Genomic DNA, 21,812 nt, shown 5'->3' on the forward strand with positions numbered 1-21,812 from the left:
CTCGATCGTCCTTTCACTGCCATTTCACCATTTGCCGTGATGCCGCCTCCTACTCTGGCCATGCATGCGGCAGCATTGCAGCATCGCACTGAATGGCTGCGGCACGTAGAATGGCTGTGCCGGCCAAGTGCTCCATGACCTGCAAGTGGGCTATACGTCAGAGCAGTCAACAAGGTGGGGGCTTCCGCACCTTCCCCTGTTTTGATGAGGGCGATATGGCAGTCTCCCGTTGCATAACGCGGCAATTCCCTGTGCCCTCAATGGATTGCCGGGGTGGTCCCTGTCATCTCCCGACGTGAGCTCACACACATGTCAGCAGCAGCGCGACAAAAAAGCTCACGGTACCGGTAGTGGTGCTAGATGGCAAGTGCAAAGGTGGGCTAGGGGCTTTGGCCTCAGTGCCCACGGGCACTCGGCCAGTAGGCGCCGGAAGGACCCTGTGACCCATGCAATGCGGGTAAATGCGCAAGTGAACCCCCACGGGAGTCTTGCAAACTTTGCACTGGCCGCGTGCTAGCATACAGTACCTAACTGACATTTAAATAGCTGCATCAAGAAGCGAAGCCACACGAAGTAGGACTCGCAGCTCTAGTCGCGGAGGTGCCCCTCATGGGCCTCGCGCGCGACGGCGTGGCTTGTCGCAGCCTATGTAGCGGCCATAAAAGCTTTGTTCGCGGGGGGGCCTGCTGGTCGCGGCGCCCTGTGGGCGTCCGGGCGCAAAGTGCCCCAAGCAGCGAGGCGCTTGTTGCGGAGCCAGCTGTTTCGGAACCTTCGACAAGTGAGCCAGATTCCGCTCTCAGGTGCGACAGTAACGGCGGGCGGCTTTGTTGTTGCGAGCGGGGCTCATCTTGTTTCCTTGCTCTGGCGCACCCAGGAGCACTAACTGGCCCCGCAAGTCGTCGCTTTACATTCTGCGTACTGATGGCAAGAGCTGCTCGCGCGAGCTCGTCACAGGTGAGTTGCAACGAGAGAGACCGTGGGAGCATGCTGAGAGAAGAGTCGCACACACACGGTATCTTGCTTGCCGCGCAGGGACGGGCAAGCTGCACTTCGCATACCCTAGCACACAGCAACACCTGCTCGTATGGCGGCATCGACCCAAGAGGTGAGTGCGTGCAGGTTGCGCAGAGCGTCGGGACTGGTGCAGACTGAAGGTGGGGGACCAGAGGCGGGAAGAGCGCCTGCTTTCCCCTGCGTCGCCAGGCACTCGCTACGCTCGTGCCCGCTGCCACAAACGTTCACGCAATCCGTTTCTCTTGCCACGTTGTCCGCCAGCATGCATAATGCGGGAGTTTGTCTCAACCCGGGCGCAACGTGCTTGGGCATGCTTAACGCACCCGTTTTGCCGCCTCCCCACAACGCCGCACCCCAGCGTCATGGTGATAATGAAACTCGGTGACGAGTTGCTAGCGCCCTTCCTGGACGTCGTGGATTTCCTCGGGAGAGAGCACCAGCTGCGGGTGGTGGTGGAGCCGCACGTGTACGAGCAGCAGGTGGCGGGCCGGCTAGATGAGTTCCCATTCGTGTACACCTACACGCAGGCGGACATGGAAAGGTGCGGCTGTGGCGTGTGCGTGTCTGCACAGCAGTTGGTGGGTGGTGGACGAGGTTGTTCGGTGGCGGGCGCGGGGGCGGTCTGATTGTTGAGAGTTGCAGTACGCCACGCACCGGGACAGGGCGCACTGTGTGCACTGCGTGCGTCGGGACCGTGCTGGGCGTCGTTGGTTTCCGCGGCGTGCATGACTGGCTTCACGAGCTGTGGAATGAGGGGTGTTGGTGGCCAGGGCAAGGCATTTCACGTATGGTGTAATGCAAGCGCCGTGGGGTCTGTGGCCACGGCAATGCCTATGGCCACAGGCATGCCTAGGACGCCCTGCGAGCGTACGGTACAGAGTGTGTAGCGCTGCATGGCCCGCACCGGACCTCAAACCAGCAACGCCAAACCGAGCGGCGTCGGCCTTACACCATGCTGCCTCACGCCACGCCGCTCCATGTCCGCAGGCTGGCGGAGTACGTGGACTTCGTGGTGTGCCTGGGCGGCGACGGCGTTATCCTGCACTCCTCCTACCTGTTCAAAGCCAGCATGCCGCCGGTGCGTCATGTCATGTGGGGCGTTCAGTTCAGTGGGGAGCTGCGGCAGGGTGTGCGCGCCGGGGGGAGGGATCGGTGTAGCGTGTGCTTGCCTTGGGCGGCATAACGCTGCTTGGAAAGGTAAAGGGGGGCTGGCGTGGGCAGTGTGTTGTAATCGTTTCGGCGGCCGGAATGATACCAGATGACTTGTCCAGATTAGAAACGCCTTCTGATGTGTCGACCAAACCTAACCTGGCCTTTGCTCCTGCGACCCAACCACCACCACCATCCGACCCTCACCCTCACCTGCCGAGCAGGTGATTGCGTTCAACATGGGCAGCATGGGCTTCCTGACCAACCATGACTTCTCCAACTTCAAGCAGGACCTGCTGGACGTCATTTATGGCGGCACCAAGCTGGACAGCTGCACGCTGCTGTCGCTGGACTCAGTCAACTCCATGGATGAGCCCGGCAACAGCTTAGGTGGGCTGGGTGGGTGGATGGATGGGTGGGTGGCAAGGTGACTGGCTGGCTGGCGGGCAGGGTGGCTGGCTGGCTGGGTGGGTGGCTGGAAGTCTCGGTGTCTGGGTGGGTTTTAGATACCAGCCCAAACTAAACCGAACCCAGTGCAAAAGCCCGGGTGTTCTCTGGGCTACTTCGTGGGGCGGCTTGTGGGCACGGAGGCCAGCTTGGCGGGCGGCGGGCGGGATGTATGGACTGTACAAAGGTACAGGAAGCTCTCCCACCTGCCAGGCTCGACGCCCTGCTCCATTGTTCCACGCAACGCCCTTGCCAGTCCTTCTACTGTAAACCTAATACGGAACCACCTGCACCTCGTGTCTGTCTGCCGAGCAGGCGTGATGGTGACGCTGCGCATGCGGCTGTCGTGCGAGGTGTGGCGCAAGGGCAGCCGGCAGCCGGAGCAGGTGGTGGAGGTGCTGAACGAGATGGTTATCGACCGCGGCAGCTCCGCGTTCCTCACCAACATCGAGTGCTACGAGAAGGGCCGCTTCATCTCGCGCGTGCAGGCAGACGGCATCATGCTGGCCACGCCCACGGGTGGGTGCTGCGGCTGTGGCGCGAAGCCCCGCGGCCTTGAGCCGCCGCCTCCAGCTGCTGCTGCCATCCTTGTCGCACACGTTCCTGCGAGCATAGGCTGCAGCGCAATGCCACGCTGCCTGCATGCAAGCGTGTCACAATGCGCTTACTTGGTAGTGGTGCGCGGTCGGCATGCCGGCCTGCGCTTGTCCATCGGCGTAGTGTTCCAACCCCCCCCCCCCCACCCCCCCGCTCCCCAACGCTCCCCCTATCCTTAGCCAAGCATGAATGTAACCCCTCCCCTCGCCCTCCTTCCCGCGCCGTCCCCACACAGGCAGCACCGCCTACAGCGTGGCCGCCGGCGGCAGCATGGTGCACCCCAACGTGCCCGCCATCCTGCTCACGCCCGTGTGCCCGCACTCGCTGTCCTTCCGCCCCATCATCCTGCCCGACTACGCCGAGCTGGAGCTGCGCATCCCCGACAACGCCCGCTGCACAGCCTGGGTGTGCTTCGACGGCCGCTCGCGCCAGGTGCGCGCGGTGTGTTTAGTTGCTGTTGGGTCCACGTGTGTCGTTGATGCGGGCACCGGGCGTGCGTGGATGCAGGGTTGTGTGGGGGATGGGAGGGGCCGGTGGTTTGAGGAACCGGACAAGGGCGGAAAACACAAGACGGTGCAAGTTTAGCCACGTGCGGTGGCGGGGTGAGCGACGCATCCGGCCGACCCAGGGTACGCTACGTCGCTGCCGCACACAGTTGTGGTCGCATCCGTTTACCCGCTTCTTACATGCTCACGGCCTCACACGCGTTCGCAACCTTGCGGCCGCAGGAGCTGGGCCGCGGCGACAGCGTCAAGGTGCGCATGAGCGAGAACCCGGTGCCCACCATCAACCGCACCGACCTCACCGGTGACTGGTTCGACAGCCTGGAGCGCTGCTTCCGCTGGAGCGACCGCACCATGCAGAAGCCGCTCAGCGCAGAGCAGCTGTTGGCAGCGGAGGCGGCCAGCGCCCAGCCCGCGGCGGCGGGCGGCGGCGCCAACGGCGGGAGCGGGAGCAGCGGCAACGGCGGGAGCGGGAGCGGCGGCAACGGAGCAGCGGCTTGAGGAGGAGAGGCGGGGGTGGTGGTGGTCGTGGTTGTGCTCGGGTGCGCCAGGCCAGTTGGGTTGTGCGGACTGGGGGGGTGGGTTGGAAAGGGGCCAGGGAGGGGTCCGGGGTGCAGAGAGGGAACAGTATGCGCGCTAGTCCAGCTGCACGAGGTATTCTGTCATTTCTTGTGTTATTGTACTGTAGGGGCCTGGCCCGTGGCATGACCCACTGAACACACACCTGCAGCGTCTGGCAGGCGCGTAGCTGTATTAGCACTATGGCCAGGGCGTGGCCTCCTGCGTGTGCCGCCGAATGTAGTAGGCAAGTGTTCTAAGCCAAAGGTTGTGGCAATGATGCTGATGCATACTCGGTTTGATTTTGTGCGTGCTTGCTTTTTTGTCCCTGGGCCGTCGCATGGTGTGCGGATGGTTCGCAGTTTTTGGTTGGGTGCGGTCGCGCTGCGCCCTCGCCGCTAGTGAGCTCCAGATACATATGGTCGAGCTACCGGGTGGCGCGAAGCACGTGCGTGTACGGCTCGTGATGTCTGTCACACGCCTGCAATGGGGCAGCTGGGCCCAAGTGCTGTTGCTGTGAGTCTGCGAGCAGAGAAGAGATCAGGAACATGAGAAGACAACTATTATTGGCGGCTTCGGCGCCAGGGGCTGCATGCACTGCATTTGTGCGCCTCGCGAGTGATGCAGTGCAAGTTGCAGTGCAAGTTGCGGTATGTACGTCGCGATGTCGAGCTTTAAGTGGCACCCAAAGCACTGAGGATAGGAGGGGAGCGCCAGAGCAAGAGGATGGCCGCGTTGCCACAGTTTACGATGCAGGTCTGGTATGGAGGGAGTGGAACTGGACTGTGGGTATTGACTGGTGTCAGCAATGGGTCTTGGGGTAGCCAGCGTCTGGCCATTTGCACGAGGCACAACACATTCCCTCTGAGCAGGGGCAATGGCACGAACATGTCTGGCGGCTCTGTTGTCTGTAACACAGTCTGTTTATTATCTGGTCCACTTTCCAAGATGCTGTCGAAAGGGATGCTGGCGTTGGCCTGACTGTATGTTCGCCCTGACGAGCTGGGCCAGCGCACCGTGTGACTTAGCTACGACACGGAGTGACGGCCTGGCGGGTGTCTGCCTACGCCGAAGACTACCAACGCAGTGTGTGTAGCCAAGTACCGGTATGGTCCTAACTCCGTGCAGCTCCGTGGAAAGCGACAGAGGCAGAGTGCGGGGTACCCAGATGCTTAGCGTAGGTGAGCCAAGAATGAGCCGGGAGGAGTGAACCTCCAGACTCCAGCACTCTCCTTGGCCCCACATCGGGGTTTTCAGCTATGTGAGGGCTTGTGAGGGCAGCCACGGGGCGGCGCCGATGCGTCCACAGACTTCTGGGCGGGAGTTGTCGGGGCGACATGTCTGTGCAACGACATCGCTGGCCCTACTGGCCAACTGGCACGCTCGCGGCCATACCGCCACTGCATTGCATTTGGTGTGTTCATTGTAGTATGCTGGCATGGCCATCACTTCCACGGGGCGGCCAATGTGGGCCTCCCGCGCTTTCTATCACAGTCGCTCAAGGGGCCATAAACGTCTTCTGCGCCCCCTATACTACAAACGTTTCCTACAGATATAACTGCTGAATAGCCCACTAAGCACATTTCTGTGCCGGAAGCTAAGCCGAGCACCAATCGATTTGCAGACGCATAGTCGCTCGGTCGGAGCGTGCCGGAACTCCCTGTGCCTTCCGTCTGCCTCATATCAGCTACTACACGTCATAAGAGTGACAGGACATGCTGTAGGTAGCGTTCAGGCGCGCTCTCAAGGGAGCGCAGTTTGCGCCGGCTGGCTTTCCACTCAGGCCAGACACAGGATTGCCCCATCCAGCCGAACCTGAGATTTGGAGGCAATGGACGGGCCCCAGGTCAAGCTGGAGCCTGGTGCCGTGGCGCCCAGGACGGGCACGGAGCTCGACAATGGCGCGTTCGCCCAAGAGCTGCAAGACCTAGTGAGTCACATGAGCGCTTGATTGTCTCGCAAAAATGAGGAGTCTTGATGCGGGCAGAACTCTGACCCCGCTGCTGCTGGGTGCTGCACTCCTGCGAACAGGGCTTGCTTGACTTTGCACAGGACTGCGACTTCAGCCGCTTCGCCGCGGGCACTGGTAAGCGAGCCTGATTTTACATATACAGGCACCGCGAGATGCAGCGCTGTGAAATGCCTATATGCTGCCCTGCCCGACCTTCACTCCCTCCACTATTCCTGGCGTGCGCTGCAACCGCTGCAGGCGGGCTACCCCCCTCCGCTCGGCACCCCTCCGGTCTCGCTGGACCCGTCGTCGGACACAACAACCCGCCTCCTCAACCCACCAACACGCTCGAAATCCAGCAGTGCCAGCAGACGAACCAAGCTACGGACCTTGCGACGACACGCGCGTTGCAGGTGCTTGCGTCGACGCGCTTGCAGCTCAACGCTCTGCAACAGGCCTCCTACACGCCGCGGCCCACCGGCTCAGCCGCGACTGACGGCAGCGGCTCCAAGCGACGCAAGACCTCGCGCGGCGCAGACGCATCCGGCAGCCGCGGCGGCAGCAAGGGCCTGCGCCACTTCTCCATGAAGGTGTGCGAAAAGGTGGAGGCCAAGGGCCGCACCACCTACAACGAGGTCGCCGACGAGCTGGTGGGCGAGATGAGCAAAATGGAGGCGATGAATAAGAATGGGCAGTACGACGAGAAGAACATCCGGCGTCGCGTGTACGACGCAATTAACGTGCTAATGGCGATGGACATCATCCAGAAGGAGAAGAAGGAAATCCTGTGGCGCGGCTTCCCGCGCCTATCCTGCAACTCGGCCGACCGGGTGAAGGCCGAGCGGGACGCCAAGATCAAAGAGGTGGAGCAAAAGCAGCTGTACCTGCAGGTAGGGGCCAGCGAGCGGGGGAGAGGAGGGAATAGGAGGGAATGGAAGGGGAGTGGGAGGGGTGCAAGAGGAGTAGGCGGGAGAGGGCCTGGGGATTGGCAGGGCGGGCAGGGGGGGCGGGCGGGGGTGTGGCACGGGTTGGAGACGCAATCATTTGGCTGACAGGCACCAGAGTGCGCTAAGGGTTCCTTCCCACCTGCGGCCTTGGCCCCACACCGCTGTCTTTCCCGCTGAGTCGTCATCGCTACCCTGTGATTTGCGCCGGCTGCACAGGACATGGTGGAGCAGCAGAAGGCGCTGAAGAAGCTGCTGGAGCGCAGCGCGGCGCGGCAGAGCAACGGCGCCAACACCAGCGAGACCAAGCTGTTTCTGCCCTTCATCCTGGTGCAGGTGCGGCGGCGGCAAGCCGGGCTCATCCAACGCAACGCGCCTGCACCGCCAGGGTGTCTGACGCCTGCCTGCCTGCAATAATACCGATATTGCCACGTCACCATGTACATGATTGCAATGCGCCGCTTTGACACGTTTGCAACCCTTACGGATGCGCCCAACGCACAGGCCAAGCCCGACGCCACAGTGGAGGTGAAGATTTCGGACGACATGATGGACGTGCAGTTTGACTTCTACCAGTGAGTGATGGCCGGGAGCAGCAGCGTTGTAAGCACGGCACTGCGCAGGCGGCGCGGTGCTGCTGGCATACCTTGCCCTACAGCACCGCTTGCGCGGCCCTCGTTTGTGGCGTCCTGCGAGAAAGTGCCGCATGTGTGACGCCATGTACCGCATGTGAAGTGCGCAGCAACCCCCAAGCTATGCGCGGTCTGATGTATGCTGTGCCCTGTCCCGTCTCCAACTCTGCAGCTCGCCGTTCCAGATCCACGACGACAGCCACGTGCTCAAAAAGATGGCCGAGCACCAGGGCCGCCAGCCGCCGCCGCCACTGCCCAACCAACCGCCCACAGCCGGTGCGCTGGCGGGCGGACTGCCGCCGCAGTTCCCGCCTGGGCTTGGCGTGCCGCCGTTCCTACCGCCGCCGCTCACAAACGGTAAGCACCGCGTTCGGCACAAGCGCGGCTGGTCGCGCCGGGCCTCATGAAACCCCACTGCATCGACATAACTGCATGCGCACCCATGTCGCTTGCATGTACTGCATACACAAGTACGTGCTTGTGTCAACATGGTGACGAAAGCTCATACAAACTAGCAAATGGTATTACATGCGCTCCTGCAGGCGCGCTGCACGGCAACCTGCTGGGCGGCATGCACTCGCCCATGGCCGACCACGCGCACCTGGCGCAGCTGGCGCAGGCGCACGGCAACCCGCTGACCTTCGGCTTCGCGCCGCCCCTGTACACCCACCCCTCGGGGCAGCACAACCACCACCAGCACCACCACCACCACCACCCGCAGCAGCAGCAGCTTCAGCAGCCACATCAACTGATGCAGCAGGGCGGGGACAGTGGCCTGGGCGGGGTGTCGCGGCCGTCGGGGTCGCAGGGCGGTGCGCCGGGCGCGGCAGGCACGGTGGCGGGGCAACAAGGAGCGGGCGGCGGCGCTGGGCCGGGCGCGGCAGGGCCGGCGCAGCTGCTGCAAGCGCTGCAGGCGCAGCAGGGGCCGCAGCAGGGGCGGCGGTCTTCAGGCGGTGCGCCTGGAGCGCCTGGCGGCATGGGGCCTGGCGGCATGCCGCCTCTGCCCGGGCTTGCAGGCCTGCCAGCCGCGGCGGCGCCAGCGGGCCCCAGCGCGGCGCTAGGCCCTGCCGGGGGCTCGGGCCAGCTACTGGCTCCGCAGCTGTCTGGACAGATGTCAGGGTCACTGCCGCTTCCACCCGTTCTGGCCCCGCCGCCGTCGTTGGGCGTCCTGCCGCTGCTGCCACACGCGCCGCCGTTGAACGCCGGTGCGCTGCAGCTGCCGCCTGGGCTCGCGTCGGCGCTGGCGGCGCCACCGCCGCTGACACTGCAGCCTGGTCCGCAGGGGCCGTCGCAGCAGGCTTCTGCGTTTCCATTGATGGCGTGAATGACACAACACGTGGTCAAGCATCACGTCACGCTCGGCATGCCAGCGTTGTGCGCCAAGCTGCTCCACAAGCTGCTGGGCAGTGGAGCTTTGGCGAGGGACCACGCTGGTACAAGATCTTGCACTACCAGATAGGAGCAGCAGAGGCAGTCGCAGTTTGTGAGCACCAGCACCTGCAGCTTTAGCTTGCGCCTGCACCGGCGCGCTCGTTTCAGCGCATAGAGCAGGGCATATCTCTCCGGGCCTGTGTCATATGGCCTGCCGGCAGCATTTGCCTGGCGCAGGAGTCTCTTGTGTGTCTTGATAAGGAGCAGGGCGGGGTTCATTTGATGTCTGAGCAGGAGCAGGGCAACCAGCGCGCCGGTGGGCCCGTAGGCGCGGCTGTAGAGTGAACGCATACTTCGGCTCGCCGACCGGCTGGCTGCACAGGGGGGGACGCGCGCATGCAGGCACGGACAGGTTAGAGCAGGGCGCACGCGGCCAAAGGGTGACGTACGTATGGGCTTTTGTTGATCTGGGTGCCATCAAGGCAGGCCATAGGGTTACGGTTAGTAGGTGGGTTGGCAAGGCCGCGAAGAGTTTTGCTGATCTGGTACCGGACGATTGTTGAAGGGCCGCAGCCTTGACCGTAGGGAGCTGCATATCTGCGTTACATGGTAGGAGACTGAGAGTTGCATGATTCAATTTCACGAAATGCACTGTTGACGTGTGGGGGACGCTGCACATATACAGGCACTGCGTCCGTAGTGGCTTCGGGTGGGGGCGGGCATCGGACGATGGCATCATGGCGTGCGGTGCGGCAACCGCGAGTTTGCTGTAGCATGGCGCATCCACTTTACGTCGGCCGCGATGGAGATGTGGGGGCTTGTAGACCGTGCATACACGCCCGGACGGGCTGTACGAGGCCGCAGACTGTTCACGACGGACCCGAATTCATGGTGACACAGCATGGTCATGCTGGGACACAGCATGATACGGTTAAACCCCTATGCTCGGACTCCCGCCATAGGGACGCGTATAGGGACGCGTAGCGGGCCCAGGCTGAGTCGCTCTGAGTCTGAGGATGCCAGGGCGGCACCGCCCATGCGGCCGAGTCGCTGTGCGCGAACCCAGAGTAATTACCACATCATAGCTGCTTAGCTTTTGCAACACAGGTTTCGCCCGTCACATAGCACCAGCCGTTCAACTAGCACTGCGGAGCTACAGCAACGGCTCCCTCTGACAGCATGGACAGAGACCGTGACGCGGAGGTACATGAAGGCGACCAGATTGTCGAGAGTGTCGACTACGAGGTCATGCCTGTGCAGAAAGCGCGGACGTTGAGCAAACGCAGTGAGTTCTTGAGCAGTGCGCTCGTCGTTTGGTTCGTAGAGGAACTGCACTGCCTCAGCGAAGTGCTGACACGTACTATTTCATCGCTTGATGCAGTGTTCTATGGGGGCTTCTGCTTTCTACCTCTCATGTGGGGAATGAATGTTTGGCTGTTTTGGCCAGACTTCAAAGCGCCACGCGGGGATCCTATCATCCGCAAATGTGAGTGCTGCTGCAATAGGAGCAGCCAGCTGCACGGGACCTGTGCTTGTGCTAGTGCTGCCATGCGGCCCTCGGTGTGACCGCAGCGCTTCCCCATGACTCGGTTGCTGCTGCAGACACCAAGTGGTCGGCGATAGGGTTCATCGTGGCGACAGTCATCTTCCTGCCCTGGCTGCTGCTCTACGCCATCGCGGGGAAGGAAGTCTTGTCACCAGATGTGTACAACGCATTAAACGCCGCGGCACTAGACCTTTCAGCTTATGGGTTAGGTAAGCCTGGAATGGCCAGCGGTAGGGCAAGGGGTTGGGTGTGCAGAGCTGCATGCCTGCGTATGTGTTTGGGGGAGGGGGGCACGCCGCTTGTGGGATGCAAGCGCCACTTCGGAGACCCCGGGCTCCCTGGACGCTGTGGACAGACACGTTGCATTTCAAGTTACATCACTACCAACTTTGCCTTCATTGTTCCACGCACTTCACCACCACGCACTCCTCCTCCGCCCCGCTTCCGCCCCTGCAGGTATCATCAACCCGTGAGGTGTGGGCCTTGCATCTTCCGCCGCCGCCTTGGGGCAGGCGGCCGCTCTTTGCGTTGGGGCGGCGCCGCTTCAGCAGCCCCCCTAGCGCGACCGCGTCTTCAGCACCGCTTGTGTACGGAGGCATGGGCATTTGCCGTCATGGGGTCTGGATCCCGGCCGGGCCGCTTCGCCGCGCTAGAGCATGCGCGGGTCACACGCAGTGGCGCTGCTCCCGTCAGGATCCCAGTCGTTGCAGCTGGTGTGTGGGTATGGCGTCAGCGGTGGGTCAGGCTGTTTGCGCAATGCGGCAGCTGCGCTGGAGGTCGTAAGCGTGCATTTGCGTGCGGGGGGAGACGGATGCTGCGCGTGGGCGTTCAGGAGGACATGTACAGGTGATGGCTGTAGAGTCTGGCAGCACTTGCTGTAGCGGACACGTGAGCGGACATATGTACGATATGGCATAACGCACGAGGACTGTGTGGGGACACGCACGAGGAAAACGCCGACGTGTTTGGACCGGCATGTGCATGTGCAGTGCAGTGCGCAATGTAGCGCCGTGCGGTGGATGTCTTTGACAAAGGTTCGAGAGTTGACCAGTCGAGGATGGATCGCTAGCATCTTGATGGATATATCTGGGGTGTCATGACAGGGAATGCATACAGGGATCGAGACCTCGAGCACCTGAGGGAAGTGTGGTGGTAACGTAGTACTGATGTCTTCGACCAGAACTGATGGCAGGATCGGCGGAGTACAGGTTAAGCAGGATGGTGACAAATGAGTTAACCGACAAGCATGCCCGCGGCTTGGGTGACAGAGGCAAGGGCGACCCAGCCCGACGTGTGTAGCTGTAGGTGCGTTGCAGGCACCCACTGTGGACATTAGGAGAGTGCAGGATGGTGGATAAGAAGTACAGGACAGGCCTAACAGCACTACTCACCGGTTGGGAACAAAAGAGAAGCATCGTGCACCTGATGCAAGTTCTTGACGTGCTTTGCTTCGGTACGTTGCAACCCGCTTACCCGCCCTGTACTCGACCTCAGCGTTCGCATTCCTCACTTCGATCACTGCAGCATGGTTACCTACGAGCCTAGCGTATACCCTGCACTGCGCGTGCGTCACATTCGTGCACCGTCTCCAAAGCCATGCCGCTTGCTCGACTCTGTCATGCTTCATCGGCAAATCGCCAGCCACACAACGCTTCTATACATTTACGGTAGTCCAGTCGCATAGCTCGAAATGTGCCATATTTGGCCCACTTTTGGCCGATACCGCTACAGGGCTTCCCAGACGCCTGCAATGTCACGTTGATCATTACCAACCGCCAATCACTGCACACCCAGCTGTGAGCGGAGCACCAAGCCAACGCCTTCCCCTGCCTGTCTGGGTTCTATACAAGTACTTGTTTACGATTCAAGCGGCTCGCCATTAGCGGCTCTGAGGGGCGCAGGCAGGGCTAGGTTCATTCGACGGCCACTCCACGGCGCTACCTGTCGCCTGGTAGTCGCCCGTTTGCTGCAACGCATTGCCCGCAGATGCTGGCCGTTCGCCCACGTAGCGACGCTTTACGTGAGGTCCTCGTATCCGATGGGCGGATAGGGCGCGCTGCCGGACACCTGCCGCTCTGACGTCTGCATGGAGCAAACACAGGGGCAGCAAAGAAATACATGGGATCAGTAGCGGTTGATGGCATATACGGTAGTCGCGGACCTGATCCGGTTGGCGCCCAGGGACGCACCGTATGCGGCACACTGCAAGAGTGCAAGACACATGCACACGCCGCGAACATGCGAGCACACACGCATCTCCAACCCTGTTACCCCTGTAAGGCAGCGCCACAAGGTATGAGCTCGCCCACTCACCCAGGGGCTGCCCTCGCCAAAGCCGTCCTCCACCGGAAAGCCCGCATGCCCCCCGGGGGCGCCGGCACCGCCGCCGTTCACGCGGCTGCCACCGGCGCCCTCCTCCGCCGGCCCCAGCCCCGAGCTCGAGCCCGCGCCCGCCAGTAGCTGGTTGCCGCCGGCTCCACCACCGCCCGGCCCCGAGGCGAAGGTGCCGCTGGTGTAGCTACTGCCACCGGTGCCACCGCCTGCGGCGCCCCCGCTAGCGAGCAGGCCTGCGTGCGCACTTCCGCCTGCCCCGCCGGTGCCACCGGTGGCCCCGCCAGAGCCCGGCAGTCGAGCGGAGGCGCCACTGTGCGGCGCCAGTCGGGACAACGCCGCCGGCGGCAGGCCGCCGGCACCGTGCAGCGGCGGCGCCCCGCCGAACGACGACGAGGTAGAGCTGGCCGCGAGCGGGTGGCTGTTGTGATGCTGCTGGTGGTGCTGTGTCTGCTGCTGCTGCTGTTGCTGCTGCAGCTGCACGGCGGACAGGTCGGCCGCGAGGCGCTGCAGCGCACTGCCCTGCGCCGCCACCAGGCCCTCCAGCTGCCGCACGCGGCCCTCCAGCGCCGCGTTGTGTGCTGCCAGCCGAGCCACCTCCGCCCTGCACGGCAAGCACAGCGGACAGCAAGCAGCAGGGGACAGGAGAGGGTCAGGAACGGCCGGGCACCCTGACAAAACACCCCCCGAAGCTGGCAGAGGCGTAGCAAACCTGTCACGCACCAGCCCATACCTCCCCGCCACACGCACCTCAGGCCCACCGTCTCGCCGTCCCCTTCGGGCCCCGCCGCTGGCAGCACACCCGTGCTTGCGCCACCGCCACTACCACCGCCGCCACCAGCCCCGGCGCCGGGCGGCGGCCGCCCTCCAGCGGCAGCATCCGTGCTGCCAGCCTGCCCAGCCGCGCCCTCCAGCGGCGACCACGCTGCCGGCGTCATGACCCCCAAAGGCACGGCGGCAGCCTGCGGCTGCTGTAGCGCGGCCGCGGCGGTCGCCGCCAGGCTCCTGCTGTTGGGGGCGCTCGAGGCGGCGCCGCTCACATGACTGGGCATGGGGCTCAGTCCGGCGGGCTCCTGCGGCAGCTCGTGCTGGTGCTGCTGCGGCTCCTGCTGTTGCACGGGAGCAGCGGCCGCGGAAGACGGCTGGGATTTCGCTGGTTGGCTGAAGCTGGGCGGCGGCGTGGCCGGCAGCATGCTGTCCAGAGACATGAGGTCCCCTGGTGCCACCTGAACAGCAGGCGGGCACGTGAGGGGCCGGCAGGATGGATGAAGAGTTCACTGCAGATGGCGGCGGCGGTAGGGTGGACTCCCCCTCTTCCAGCCTTGCCACAGTATCAAGGACAAACGCGCGGCCCAACCCTTCTTCTCAGGTTCCGGGACGAACCACCCCTCCCTCGACCCTGCCCAAACCGCGACAAGCTCCGCAGCCGGCACGCTTCCCTCCCCTTTGCTCTACGCAACACAAGAAGCTAGGTAACCACCTGTGATGCCGCCCGCTGCGCCTGTAACTGCGGTTGTGGCTGCTGCGGCGCGGCGCCGCCCGACGGTGTCGGCGCCGGCGTGGCAGTGGATGTCACCGAGCGCGCGAGGGCCCCGAACGCAGGCTGCTCTCCCCAATCCACCTCTCCAACCGCCCGGGCCGGCGCTGCAACGGCAGCAGCAGGAGCGCGCGTCGCGCCTTCCCCGAACGCCGCAGGCTGCAGAAGCGCGGCTGTGGCTGCTGCCGCGAAGGGACCTGAGGTGGAGGTGGCGGAGGGCCCGGCGCCGGCCCAGTCCACGTCGTCGCCAAAGCCCACCGCCGGCGGTCGGCCACTGCCACTGCCACGGCCACTGCCCGAGGCGCGCCTGCAGGCAGGCAGGCAGACAGACAGGCAGGCAGGCAGACATCGCGTGCGACGTTGATATTAGTTGCATGAAACGGCATTGTTTGGCGGGGTGATACGGTTCTGGGGAGGCAGCTCGGCTACGCACGTCGCTCGCGCAACCCCTCAGCGGGGACTGGCCGGCCCTTCGTGACTAGCCGGCCCGCTGCCCCATCATTCGCCCTCTTCAGGCTCTCACCTTTCCGGTTGCAACCGCGCGGTGACAGGAGGTTCCGGGCAGGCATCGCCCAACAGGTCTGGCTGCTGCTGAGGCTGTACCGGCACCCGTGCCACTGCCCCCGGGTGTGCCTGCGCGGCCTGAGGATGTGGGTGCTGCGGGTACGGGTATGGCTGCGGCTGTAGATGCGGCGGCGGCGGGCCGTGTGCGTGCGGGTGTGGATGCACGCCCTGCGGCCCAGGCGGCCCCCCCGGGGCGCCCGGCGGCCCCGCTGGCCAGGCCGGGTTGAAACTGCCCCCGCGCGAGGGCTGCCGCTGCACCTGCTGCTGCGGCGGCGGGGGGCCGGCGCCGGGCCGCGGTTGGGCGTAGGCGGGCGGGTGCGGCGCGCCGTGGGGCCCCGGCTGCCCTGGCGGCCCTTGCCCTGGGTGGTAGGGCGGCGGCGGGTGGTGCGGCCCGGGCGGCCCCGGCGGCACCCAGCCCGGTGGCGGCGGCGCGCCGCCGTGAACTGGGTGCGGGTGCGGCGGCATGGGCCCCGGCGGGCCCGGTGCTGGGGCGCCCAACGACCCCTGCCGTGGATACGGCAGCTGCTGCCCTGGGAGCACGTGCGGCGGCGGCGGCGCCCCCGGCATCGGCACCGGCATGGGCGCCGGGTAGGGGTGCGGGTGCGGCACCGTGGGGGCGTCCGGGGGCGCGCCGGCTCCGTTGCTTCCGCCCGAGGCCTCGCTGGAGAGGACGTTGCGGAGGAGGTCGAGTTTGGAGATGATCTGGAAGATGTCTGGCCGGTCCGCCGGGTTCACCTGCACGTGAAGCACAGGCAACCAGGCATAGGTCGGGAGACAGGGGGCAGGCTGTGCGAGCCCAAACAGCACCGGGCACGCATCGGCGCCAGAACCATGCCGGAAGCCCGTCAAATTTGATGACGCCCCCGCCGCGGATAGAAGCGGCATGCACATGCCGGGCCCCAAACGCGCACGCTTACCTTCCCTCCTCTCCCCACGTGCCTTCGGGCGGCCTGCCAGCCCCGGCCCTTGCCCGCGGCCCCAGCCCGCGGCCTCAGCCCCAGCACACAAACCTGCGAACATACACCCGCGCCCCTTCCCTCCGGATGGCTTGCTCTGGGTTCTGGAATGAACTACCCTCCCACCACACCCACACATACGCACCCCCCCACACACACACACACACATACACGCACACCTGCAGCATGTCCTGGATCAGCGCCCGCATGGCGGCCGGGCGGCCCGGCGGCATGTCGTACTTGCCGTACAGGATGGCCAGCTTGGAGTCGCCGGGGAAGGGCAGCTTGCCGAAGGCCAGCACGTACAGCAGCACGCCCAGCGCCCACACATCCACCGCCGTGTCGATGCGCTGCCGCGTGTACAGGTCCCACATCTGTATTACAGGTCCGCAACAATGGCGTGCAGGCAGGCGGGGTAAAGTGGGTCGGTCTGCAGGGTCCACAGGACAACCCACCAGGCTTCTGCTGCTAGCCCTGGCCGAATATGGTATCCCCACCCTCGGCTGGCACCCCTTGCCCCAAGCACGCTCTCGCGCACACACACACACACACACACACACACACACACACTCCTTCGCTCTTGTTCGTGACACTCCCCTGCTGCCGCCCTGTGCTCTGTTGTTTTCTTATTCGCTCGTAGGTGAGAATTTCATCGAGGATTGGGCGGGAGCTTGGACTTAGCGGCCAGGAGTAGCGACGCGGAGCTAGGAATTGTAGGAGTGCCTGGGCCTCACGGTACCGTGAGCACATGCATGGGTTTGCACCCTTGAGAGCGTGTGGACACTAATCCCCCCTCGAGGTTAGAGTAGCGGGGGTTGCGCGATTTCCGGTTGGTAAGACCGGCGGCTCACCGCAGCAGGTATGCGAGGTAACTTCAGGTAACATCCGTAAACCGTCGCTTTGCTGCATCGCATACACTGTCTTTGCGCAACGTTTTCCTTGTGCTCTTTAACACACACACACACACACACACACACACACAAACACACACACACACATACACACACACATACACACACATACACACACGATTTGGCCGGCGCCAGCCGCGCACCTCGGGCGCCCGGTACGCGGGTGTGGTGGTGCGGCGGATGACGTCCTCCTCCGCCGCGATGTCGGCGGAGCTGTCGTACACCTGGGCCCGCGAGGTGGCGGAGCCAAAGTCGCAGATCACCCAGCGGCCCTCGCCGTTCTTCAGCACATTCTCGGCCTTCAGGTCCCTGTGGCGCGGCGGCAAACACACGTCGAGTCGTGGAGGCCCTTGAGGAGCCGAGAGCGGGTGGACGGGCTTTGCCCTGGGCCACAGGAGGTATCCACTGCCTGCCCTGCGCGCTCGCACCCCACGCTTCCGCCATGCTCCCGCTCTTGCTACACCTGCACCCCGCACCCCACCCACCCGACCGCCCCCGCCCCAGCCCCAGCCCCCGCCTCAACCCCCACCCCAACCCCCGTCCCAACCCTCCCCACCTGTGTGCCAGCGGCGGGTTGCACTTGTGCATGTGCGCCACGGCCCACACCACGTCCTGGAACACCTCGTACACCAGGAAGTCGTCCAGAGCAAAGTTGTTGCGCTGCATCACCTGGAGGCACGCATGTGTGCCGGAGAATGTGAGAGAAAATGTGTATGCGCACATGAAAGTGTGCGTGGGTGTGTGTGCGTGTGCGGGGATCATAGCGTGGTACCGGCGTGGAACGCACGGTGTGCTAGGACACCGGGTTGGCCCTGGCCACCCCACAATCGCTCCCGCACCCGAGCCGCCCGCACGCCCTCGAGCCCCCACCCCAACCCCCACCAGCAAATCTGGGTTGGGCGACGATGCTTGGACTACTGAGACCTGTTTCTTTGGGCTCGTGCAAGTAACCCCCCCTCCGCCCTTCAGTTTGGGCTGGTATATACAAACCTCCCCCCCCCAGCCCCCGCTCGGCCCCCACCTCCAGGAGGGTGAGCGGGCAGAAGTCCAGCAGCATGAAGCCGTCCGTCTCGGCGCCTGTGGGGCCGCCGAACGCCACCGCGTGCAGCCGCAGGATGTTGGGGTGGCCCTGTGGGGGTTTGGCGGACAGGGCAGGGGCAGGGAGGGGCAGGGAGGTATGGCAGGGAGGAAGGGATGACGGTGGGTGAAATGCCGAGGGAGGAGGAGGGAAGGGTCTGGGAGGCACCGGGGCCGTGCACGTGGGTGTGCACGTGCACGTGGCGCTGGCACCAGTTGCCACATGCATGGATCTTCCAGCTCCTGGCCCATTGCGTTGCACGAATCCGCACGCTTCGCATTGTGCCAAACACACGCCCAGTTCACCGCTGCACGCCTGAGCCTGCCTGCCTCACCTTGAGTCTTGCCATCACCTTGGCCTCTGCCTTCACTTCATCCACCGTGTCCGGCGCCAGCCGCATGTGCTTCAGCGCGTAGGCGAGCCCCGTCTTGCCGTCGATGCAACGGTAGATGGTCGCGAAGCCACCTGCGCGCCGTCGCCGTCCGGGGGCATCCACGAGTCAGGAAGCTAGGCGCAACCGTGCGCCCCGCCACGAACCCACGGGCTCGCAAGGCATGAGCACCCGCGCCGCATGGTTACGCACCTTCTCCAACTATTGCCTCCACGCGCACGGAGAACGGTCCAACCTGCAAGGAGCGAGAGCTTGTCCTAGGAGCGAGCGCATGCATACTTCTTTAGCTCTTCTCTTGTCGTGACACGTCGCTCTTACTTACCATGACCGTCTTCCCCACGAGCGTGCCCTCCTTCTCCTTCTTCTTGTTCCCGCCAAAGAGCTTCTTCATTTCTACGCGAGGCTGTTGCCCGAAAAGGACTCCTCCCTGTTTTCTGCTTCAATGTATGGCTTCCATAGTGCAGCAGATTGCTATGGTGACAGAGTCATTTCCGCGGGCCCGCGCAGAACGAGACCCGTTCCTGTTTCCACCAGCCGGCCTGAGCTCTGACGTGTCAAGTGTGCGCGTATTACAGTTTGGATAACGTGTAAGACTATGACGGAGCACACATCCGGGCCCTGCCAAAAACCCCATGACAGTTCCGATTTGACAGGACGCCTCTGCCCTCTGCCAAAACGCGGTAAACAAGGTGAAAATACTGTAACACTTCCTTCCGACAGTCAACTTTGCTCAGCGCACCTTGGACTAAGGGCACGCCGGGCAACCCGAGCATGCCGACGCAAAGCGCCCCCGCACAACTGGACCAGGGCTCGCTGGCGCTGGCAACTTCTTTTGTGGAGGCTCTAATTGCGGGCAATGCTGTGCCAAACCGGACGACGTTTGACGCCACGGCCCTTGCGGGCCTTTCGGTTGTCCACGTCGAACCGGGTCGCCTTGTAGCGGAAATGCCGGTGCGGGCGCGCGTCCAGAACCGTTACGGGACACTGCACGGAGGCTGCACAGGTAGGGGCCCCGGATATGGCGCTTAGGGGGCGCTGGGTTGCTGGTGCATGCTGGGAAGCAACCGCTCAGGGACACAAAGAGGTCGGGTATTCCCATTCCAAGTACACCCGGGGATACATGGAGTCGCAAGGGCGCGGGAGCTCCGGAGGCGCTTCGGAAGGCACGGGCGCGTGCGTGGGTGCAGTTAGCGCCAGCGGCCACAGGGATTGCTTCCATGCGGCCGCACATACCCGTGTGCACGCACGCCTGACGCTCCGCACTGCTCCGTCGCAGCCACGCTGGTGGACACGCTCACTACGGCGGCGCTGCTGACGGTGAGCCCGCTGCCGGGCGTGAGCATGGTACTGTCAGTCAACTACGTGGCGCCCATGCCTGGCACGCCCGTGCCGGCCGCCTCCCTGCCCGTGCCAGCCCCCTCTGGGGCTGCCACTCCCGCCGATGACAGCGCATCCGTGGCACTGTCTACAACGCCGATGCCAGCCCTCACCGGGACACCAGTGGCGCGAGCGTGTCCAGCGGCGGGGCCCCACAGCAGTAGTAGCGGCGACGGCGGCGGGTCAGGCTGTGGTGGCGGCAGTGGGGGTTGCGAGGAGGCGGGGACGGAGGAGGTGGTGGTGGTCGATGCGCGGGTGGTCAAGGCGGGGCGGCAGGTGGCAACGCTGGCGGCGGAGCTGCGGCGCAAGCGCACGGGGCAGCTGGTGGCGACTGGCAGCCACACCAAGTTCTTACAGATCCAGGATTCGGCCATGGACCGGCTGAAGCAGCTGTCGGGGGCCGAGAAGCTGCAGGCAGCCGGTGGGCAGGCGCCGCCGCGCAGCCGGCTGTGATGTGAGGGAGGAGAGGAGTGTTGGTGGCTGCGTGTGTATGCGGTGGGGTTATGAACATGGCGGCAGAGGCACAGCTGCCTCCATGGTGTGCGCCTGGGCGATGGGTGGATGGTTGGATGGCAGCGTGCACTGCAGCGGTGCGTCAAGTTCCATTGTAGGCCTGCAGGGTTGTTGTGCTTGTACAGTCAGTTTCTAGCATTATTCCTGGGGAAATCCCATCGGCATACCGTACCATGCACCACTGGCCGCCAGGGTGTTGCAGTGACATGAACGGGCTTGAGACTTGAGACGCAGTGTCGCAGTGAGGCGGCGGCTGCCGCACGCGCGCAGCACTGTGCGGTACGACAACAACTCGGCATGGGGTGTCGGCCACACATTGCCTCCTATTGCATGGTGCTGCAGCGCCAGAGCGCAGGTTGAGGCCTGGCTGGAGTTTGGTTTGCGGTCTTTGCTGGCGAGCATACCCAGGCACGGTGTGTAGTAGAAATTACCGCTAGCGTTTGGTTTGTTGCATGCTGTGCTTGTGCTTAGAACGTCCATGCGGGGGCTGGCTTGACGCGGCTGCAGGGCGGTGTTTATACACATCGAGGTAAGGTAGTTTCAAAGACATGCACCAACGTGGCTTGGGCGTAGGCCACTCTTCCCTTGAGGGGGAGAACGTATAGCTGATATTGCAATTGCCGGTTACAGTACGGTAGATTGTAGACGCTGAGCTGGTATTGCACTACTACCTACCTGGGGTACGGTAGAAGACAAATCAGCGGAGTGGGGTAGATGTCTTGCAGGTCGGTATTCGCAGGTTCTAACCTGGAGCTTTAGGGAGCTCCATGTGATCTGTGCTGCATTGTTAGCTGAGACTTGCAGCTGCAGTTGCCCGGCGGCTCTGGGTGGCCCTGGCCCGGGTGCTCTCATTGTATAATAATGAATGTACCTTGAGCTGCAGAAGGCATGAGACCACGGGAACCTAGCAGCAGTGGTGATGCGTGTACTTTACACGTGCGGCATGCGGCGCGGCAATCCTCGCAACTACCAACGACCTAACTGACACACAGGGATCACAAGAGGGCTTTTGCACAACTGCCAACGAACAGGGACGGCACGTGGCGTGGCGGTTGGCGCGCTGTGCGAGTGGGAGCTGATAGTTGTGCAGGGGGGCGTGTGGGAAGCTGCGGCAGAATACGGCGGGCCTCGGCGGAGGCTGGCGGTTGGCACGGCGCGCGAGTGGGAGTGCATAGTTGGACAGCGAGGCGTATGGGAAGCTGTCATGGAGTACGGCGGAGCTCGGCGGAGGCTGGCGGTTGGCGCGCTGTGCGAGTGGGAGTGGGTAGTCGTGATCGCACCGTGTGGGAAGATGCGTGTGAGCTGCGTGTCAACTCAGAGAGACGCATGGGGTTGAGCCCATGTTGGGTGCTCTGAGCGCACACGGTTTCACACGGTTGACACTGGGAACCCCGCGGGGCGGCGCCAGCTGCCCCGCTGCGCTTAGGACTTGTCTGAGAAGC

At 63.8% G+C, this 21,812-nt stretch overlaps 5 protein-coding genes across 5 annotated transcripts; 4 read left to right on the top strand and 1 right to left on the bottom strand.

Moving 5' to 3' along the window:
- The first annotated feature begins 488 nt into the window (after nt 1-488).
- CHLRE_07g322950v5 (uncharacterized protein) lies at nt 489-5,194 on the top strand. The gene is made up of 9 exons (XM_001700814.2): nt 489-800; nt 875-954; nt 1,033-1,105; nt 1,373-1,555; nt 2,002-2,092; nt 2,388-2,553; nt 2,926-3,129; nt 3,443-3,639; nt 3,936-5,194. The coding sequence occupies exons 1-9, from the start codon at nt 610-612 to the stop codon at nt 4,209-4,211; spliced, it is 1,461 nt and encodes a 486-aa protein (XP_001700866.1). The 5' UTR covers nt 489-609; the 3' UTR covers nt 4,212-5,194.
- Nucleotides 5,195-5,648: 454 nt separating this feature from the next.
- On the top strand, nt 5,649-10,240 carry CHLRE_07g323000v5 (uncharacterized protein). Its single transcript, XM_001700815.2, has 7 exons — nt 5,649-6,198; nt 6,300-6,354; nt 6,478-7,109; nt 7,383-7,499; nt 7,668-7,738; nt 7,968-8,152; nt 8,338-10,240. The coding sequence occupies exons 1-7, from the start codon at nt 6,100-6,102 to the stop codon at nt 9,117-9,119; spliced, it is 1,941 nt and encodes a 646-aa protein (XP_001700867.1). The 5' UTR covers nt 5,649-6,099; the 3' UTR covers nt 9,120-10,240.
- A 46-nt stretch (nt 10,241-10,286) lies between these two features.
- Nucleotides 10,287-12,810, top strand: CHLRE_07g323050v5 (uncharacterized protein). The gene is made up of 4 exons (XM_001700816.2): nt 10,287-10,451; nt 10,548-10,652; nt 10,769-10,921; nt 11,169-12,810. The coding sequence occupies exons 1-4, from the start codon at nt 10,346-10,348 to the stop codon at nt 11,183-11,185; spliced, it is 381 nt and encodes a 126-aa protein (XP_001700868.1). The 5' UTR covers nt 10,287-10,345; the 3' UTR covers nt 11,186-12,810.
- Nucleotides 12,811-12,812: 2 nt separating this feature from the next.
- On the bottom strand, nt 12,813-18,958 carry CHLRE_07g323100v5 (uncharacterized protein). Its single transcript, XM_043063999.1, has 12 exons — nt 18,803-18,958; nt 18,673-18,715; nt 18,424-18,554; nt 18,033-18,140; nt 17,568-17,680; nt 17,155-17,320; nt 16,280-16,474; nt 15,104-15,879; nt 14,524-14,887; nt 13,794-14,269; nt 13,026-13,647; nt 12,813-12,914 (listed from the first exon to the last, which is right to left on the bottom strand). The coding sequence occupies exons 1-12, from the start codon at nt 18,869-18,871 to the stop codon at nt 12,837-12,839; spliced, it is 3,141 nt and encodes a 1,046-aa protein (XP_042922567.1). The 5' UTR covers nt 18,872-18,958; the 3' UTR covers nt 12,813-12,836.
- A 120-nt stretch (nt 18,959-19,078) lies between these two features.
- CHLRE_07g323150v5 (uncharacterized protein) lies at nt 19,079-21,760 on the top strand. Its single transcript, XM_043064000.1, has 2 exons — nt 19,079-19,483; nt 19,757-21,760. The coding sequence occupies exons 1-2, from the start codon at nt 19,426-19,428 to the stop codon at nt 20,308-20,310; spliced, it is 612 nt and encodes a 203-aa protein (XP_042922568.1). The 5' UTR covers nt 19,079-19,425; the 3' UTR covers nt 20,311-21,760.
- Nucleotides 21,761-21,812: the final 52 nt, after the last annotated feature.

This window comes from Chlamydomonas reinhardtii, chromosome 7 (assembly GCF_000002595.2).
Source record: "Chlamydomonas reinhardtii strain CC-503 cw92 mt+ chromosome 7, whole genome shotgun sequence".
Lineage (NCBI taxonomy): Eukaryota > Viridiplantae > Chlorophyta > Chlorophyceae > Chlamydomonadales > Chlamydomonadaceae > Chlamydomonas > Chlamydomonas reinhardtii.

What these genes read in the sequence shown, in the direction of transcription:
- CHLRE_07g323150v5 (XM_043064000.1), top strand. Translation starts at nt 19,426, where the DNA reads ATGCCGGTGCGGGCGCGCGTCCAGAACCGTTACGGGACACTGCACGGA. An exon ending in ACTGCACGGAGGCTGCACAG is followed by an intron (nt 19,484 to 19,756) that starts GTAGGGGCCCCG and finishes GCTCCGTCGCAG; the next exon opens with CCACGCTGGTGGACACGCTC.
- CHLRE_07g323000v5 (XM_001700815.2), top strand. Translation starts at nt 6,100, where the DNA reads ATGGACGGGCCCCAGGTCAAGCTGGAGCCTGGTGCCGTGGCGCCCAGG. An exon ending in CCGCTTCGCCGCGGGCACTG is followed by an intron (nt 6,355 to 6,477) that starts GTAAGCGAGCCT and finishes CAACCGCTGCAG; the next exon opens with GCGGGCTACCCCCCTCCGCT. An exon ending in GTGCAGTTTGACTTCTACCA is followed by an intron (nt 7,739 to 7,967) that starts GTGAGTGATGGC and finishes CCAACTCTGCAG; the next exon opens with CTCGCCGTTCCAGATCCACG.
- CHLRE_07g323100v5 (XM_043063999.1), bottom strand. Translation starts at nt 18,871, where the DNA reads ATGAAGAAGCTCTTTGGCGGGAACAAGAAGAAGGAGAAGGAGGGCACG. An exon ending in GCCCGCTCACCCTCCTGGAG is followed by an intron (nt 17,681 to 18,032) that starts GTGGGGGCCGAG and finishes GCGTGCCTCCAG; the next exon opens with GTGATGCAGCGCAACAACTT. An exon ending in CGCAGCGGGCGGCATCACAG is followed by an intron (nt 14,270 to 14,523) that starts GTGGTTACCTAG and finishes CCTGCTGTTCAG; the next exon opens with GTGGCACCAGGGGACCTCAT.
- CHLRE_07g323050v5 (XM_001700816.2), top strand. Translation starts at nt 10,346, where the DNA reads ATGGACAGAGACCGTGACGCGGAGGTACATGAAGGCGACCAGATTGTC. An exon ending in GCGGACGTTGAGCAAACGCA is followed by an intron (nt 10,452 to 10,547) that starts GTGAGTTCTTGA and finishes CGCTTGATGCAG; the next exon opens with TGTTCTATGGGGGCTTCTGC. An exon ending in GGATCCTATCATCCGCAAAT is followed by an intron (nt 10,653 to 10,768) that starts GTGAGTGCTGCT and finishes TTGCTGCTGCAG; the next exon opens with ACACCAAGTGGTCGGCGATA.
- CHLRE_07g322950v5 (XM_001700814.2), top strand. Translation starts at nt 610, where the DNA reads ATGGGCCTCGCGCGCGACGGCGTGGCTTGTCGCAGCCTATGTAGCGGC. An exon ending in TGGCGGCATCGACCCAAGAG is followed by an intron (nt 1,106 to 1,372) that starts GTGAGTGCGTGC and finishes GCCGCACCCCAG; the next exon opens with CGTCATGGTGATAATGAAAC. An exon ending in ACGCAGGCGGACATGGAAAG is followed by an intron (nt 1,556 to 2,001) that starts GTGCGGCTGTGG and finishes CCATGTCCGCAG; the next exon opens with GCTGGCGGAGTACGTGGACT.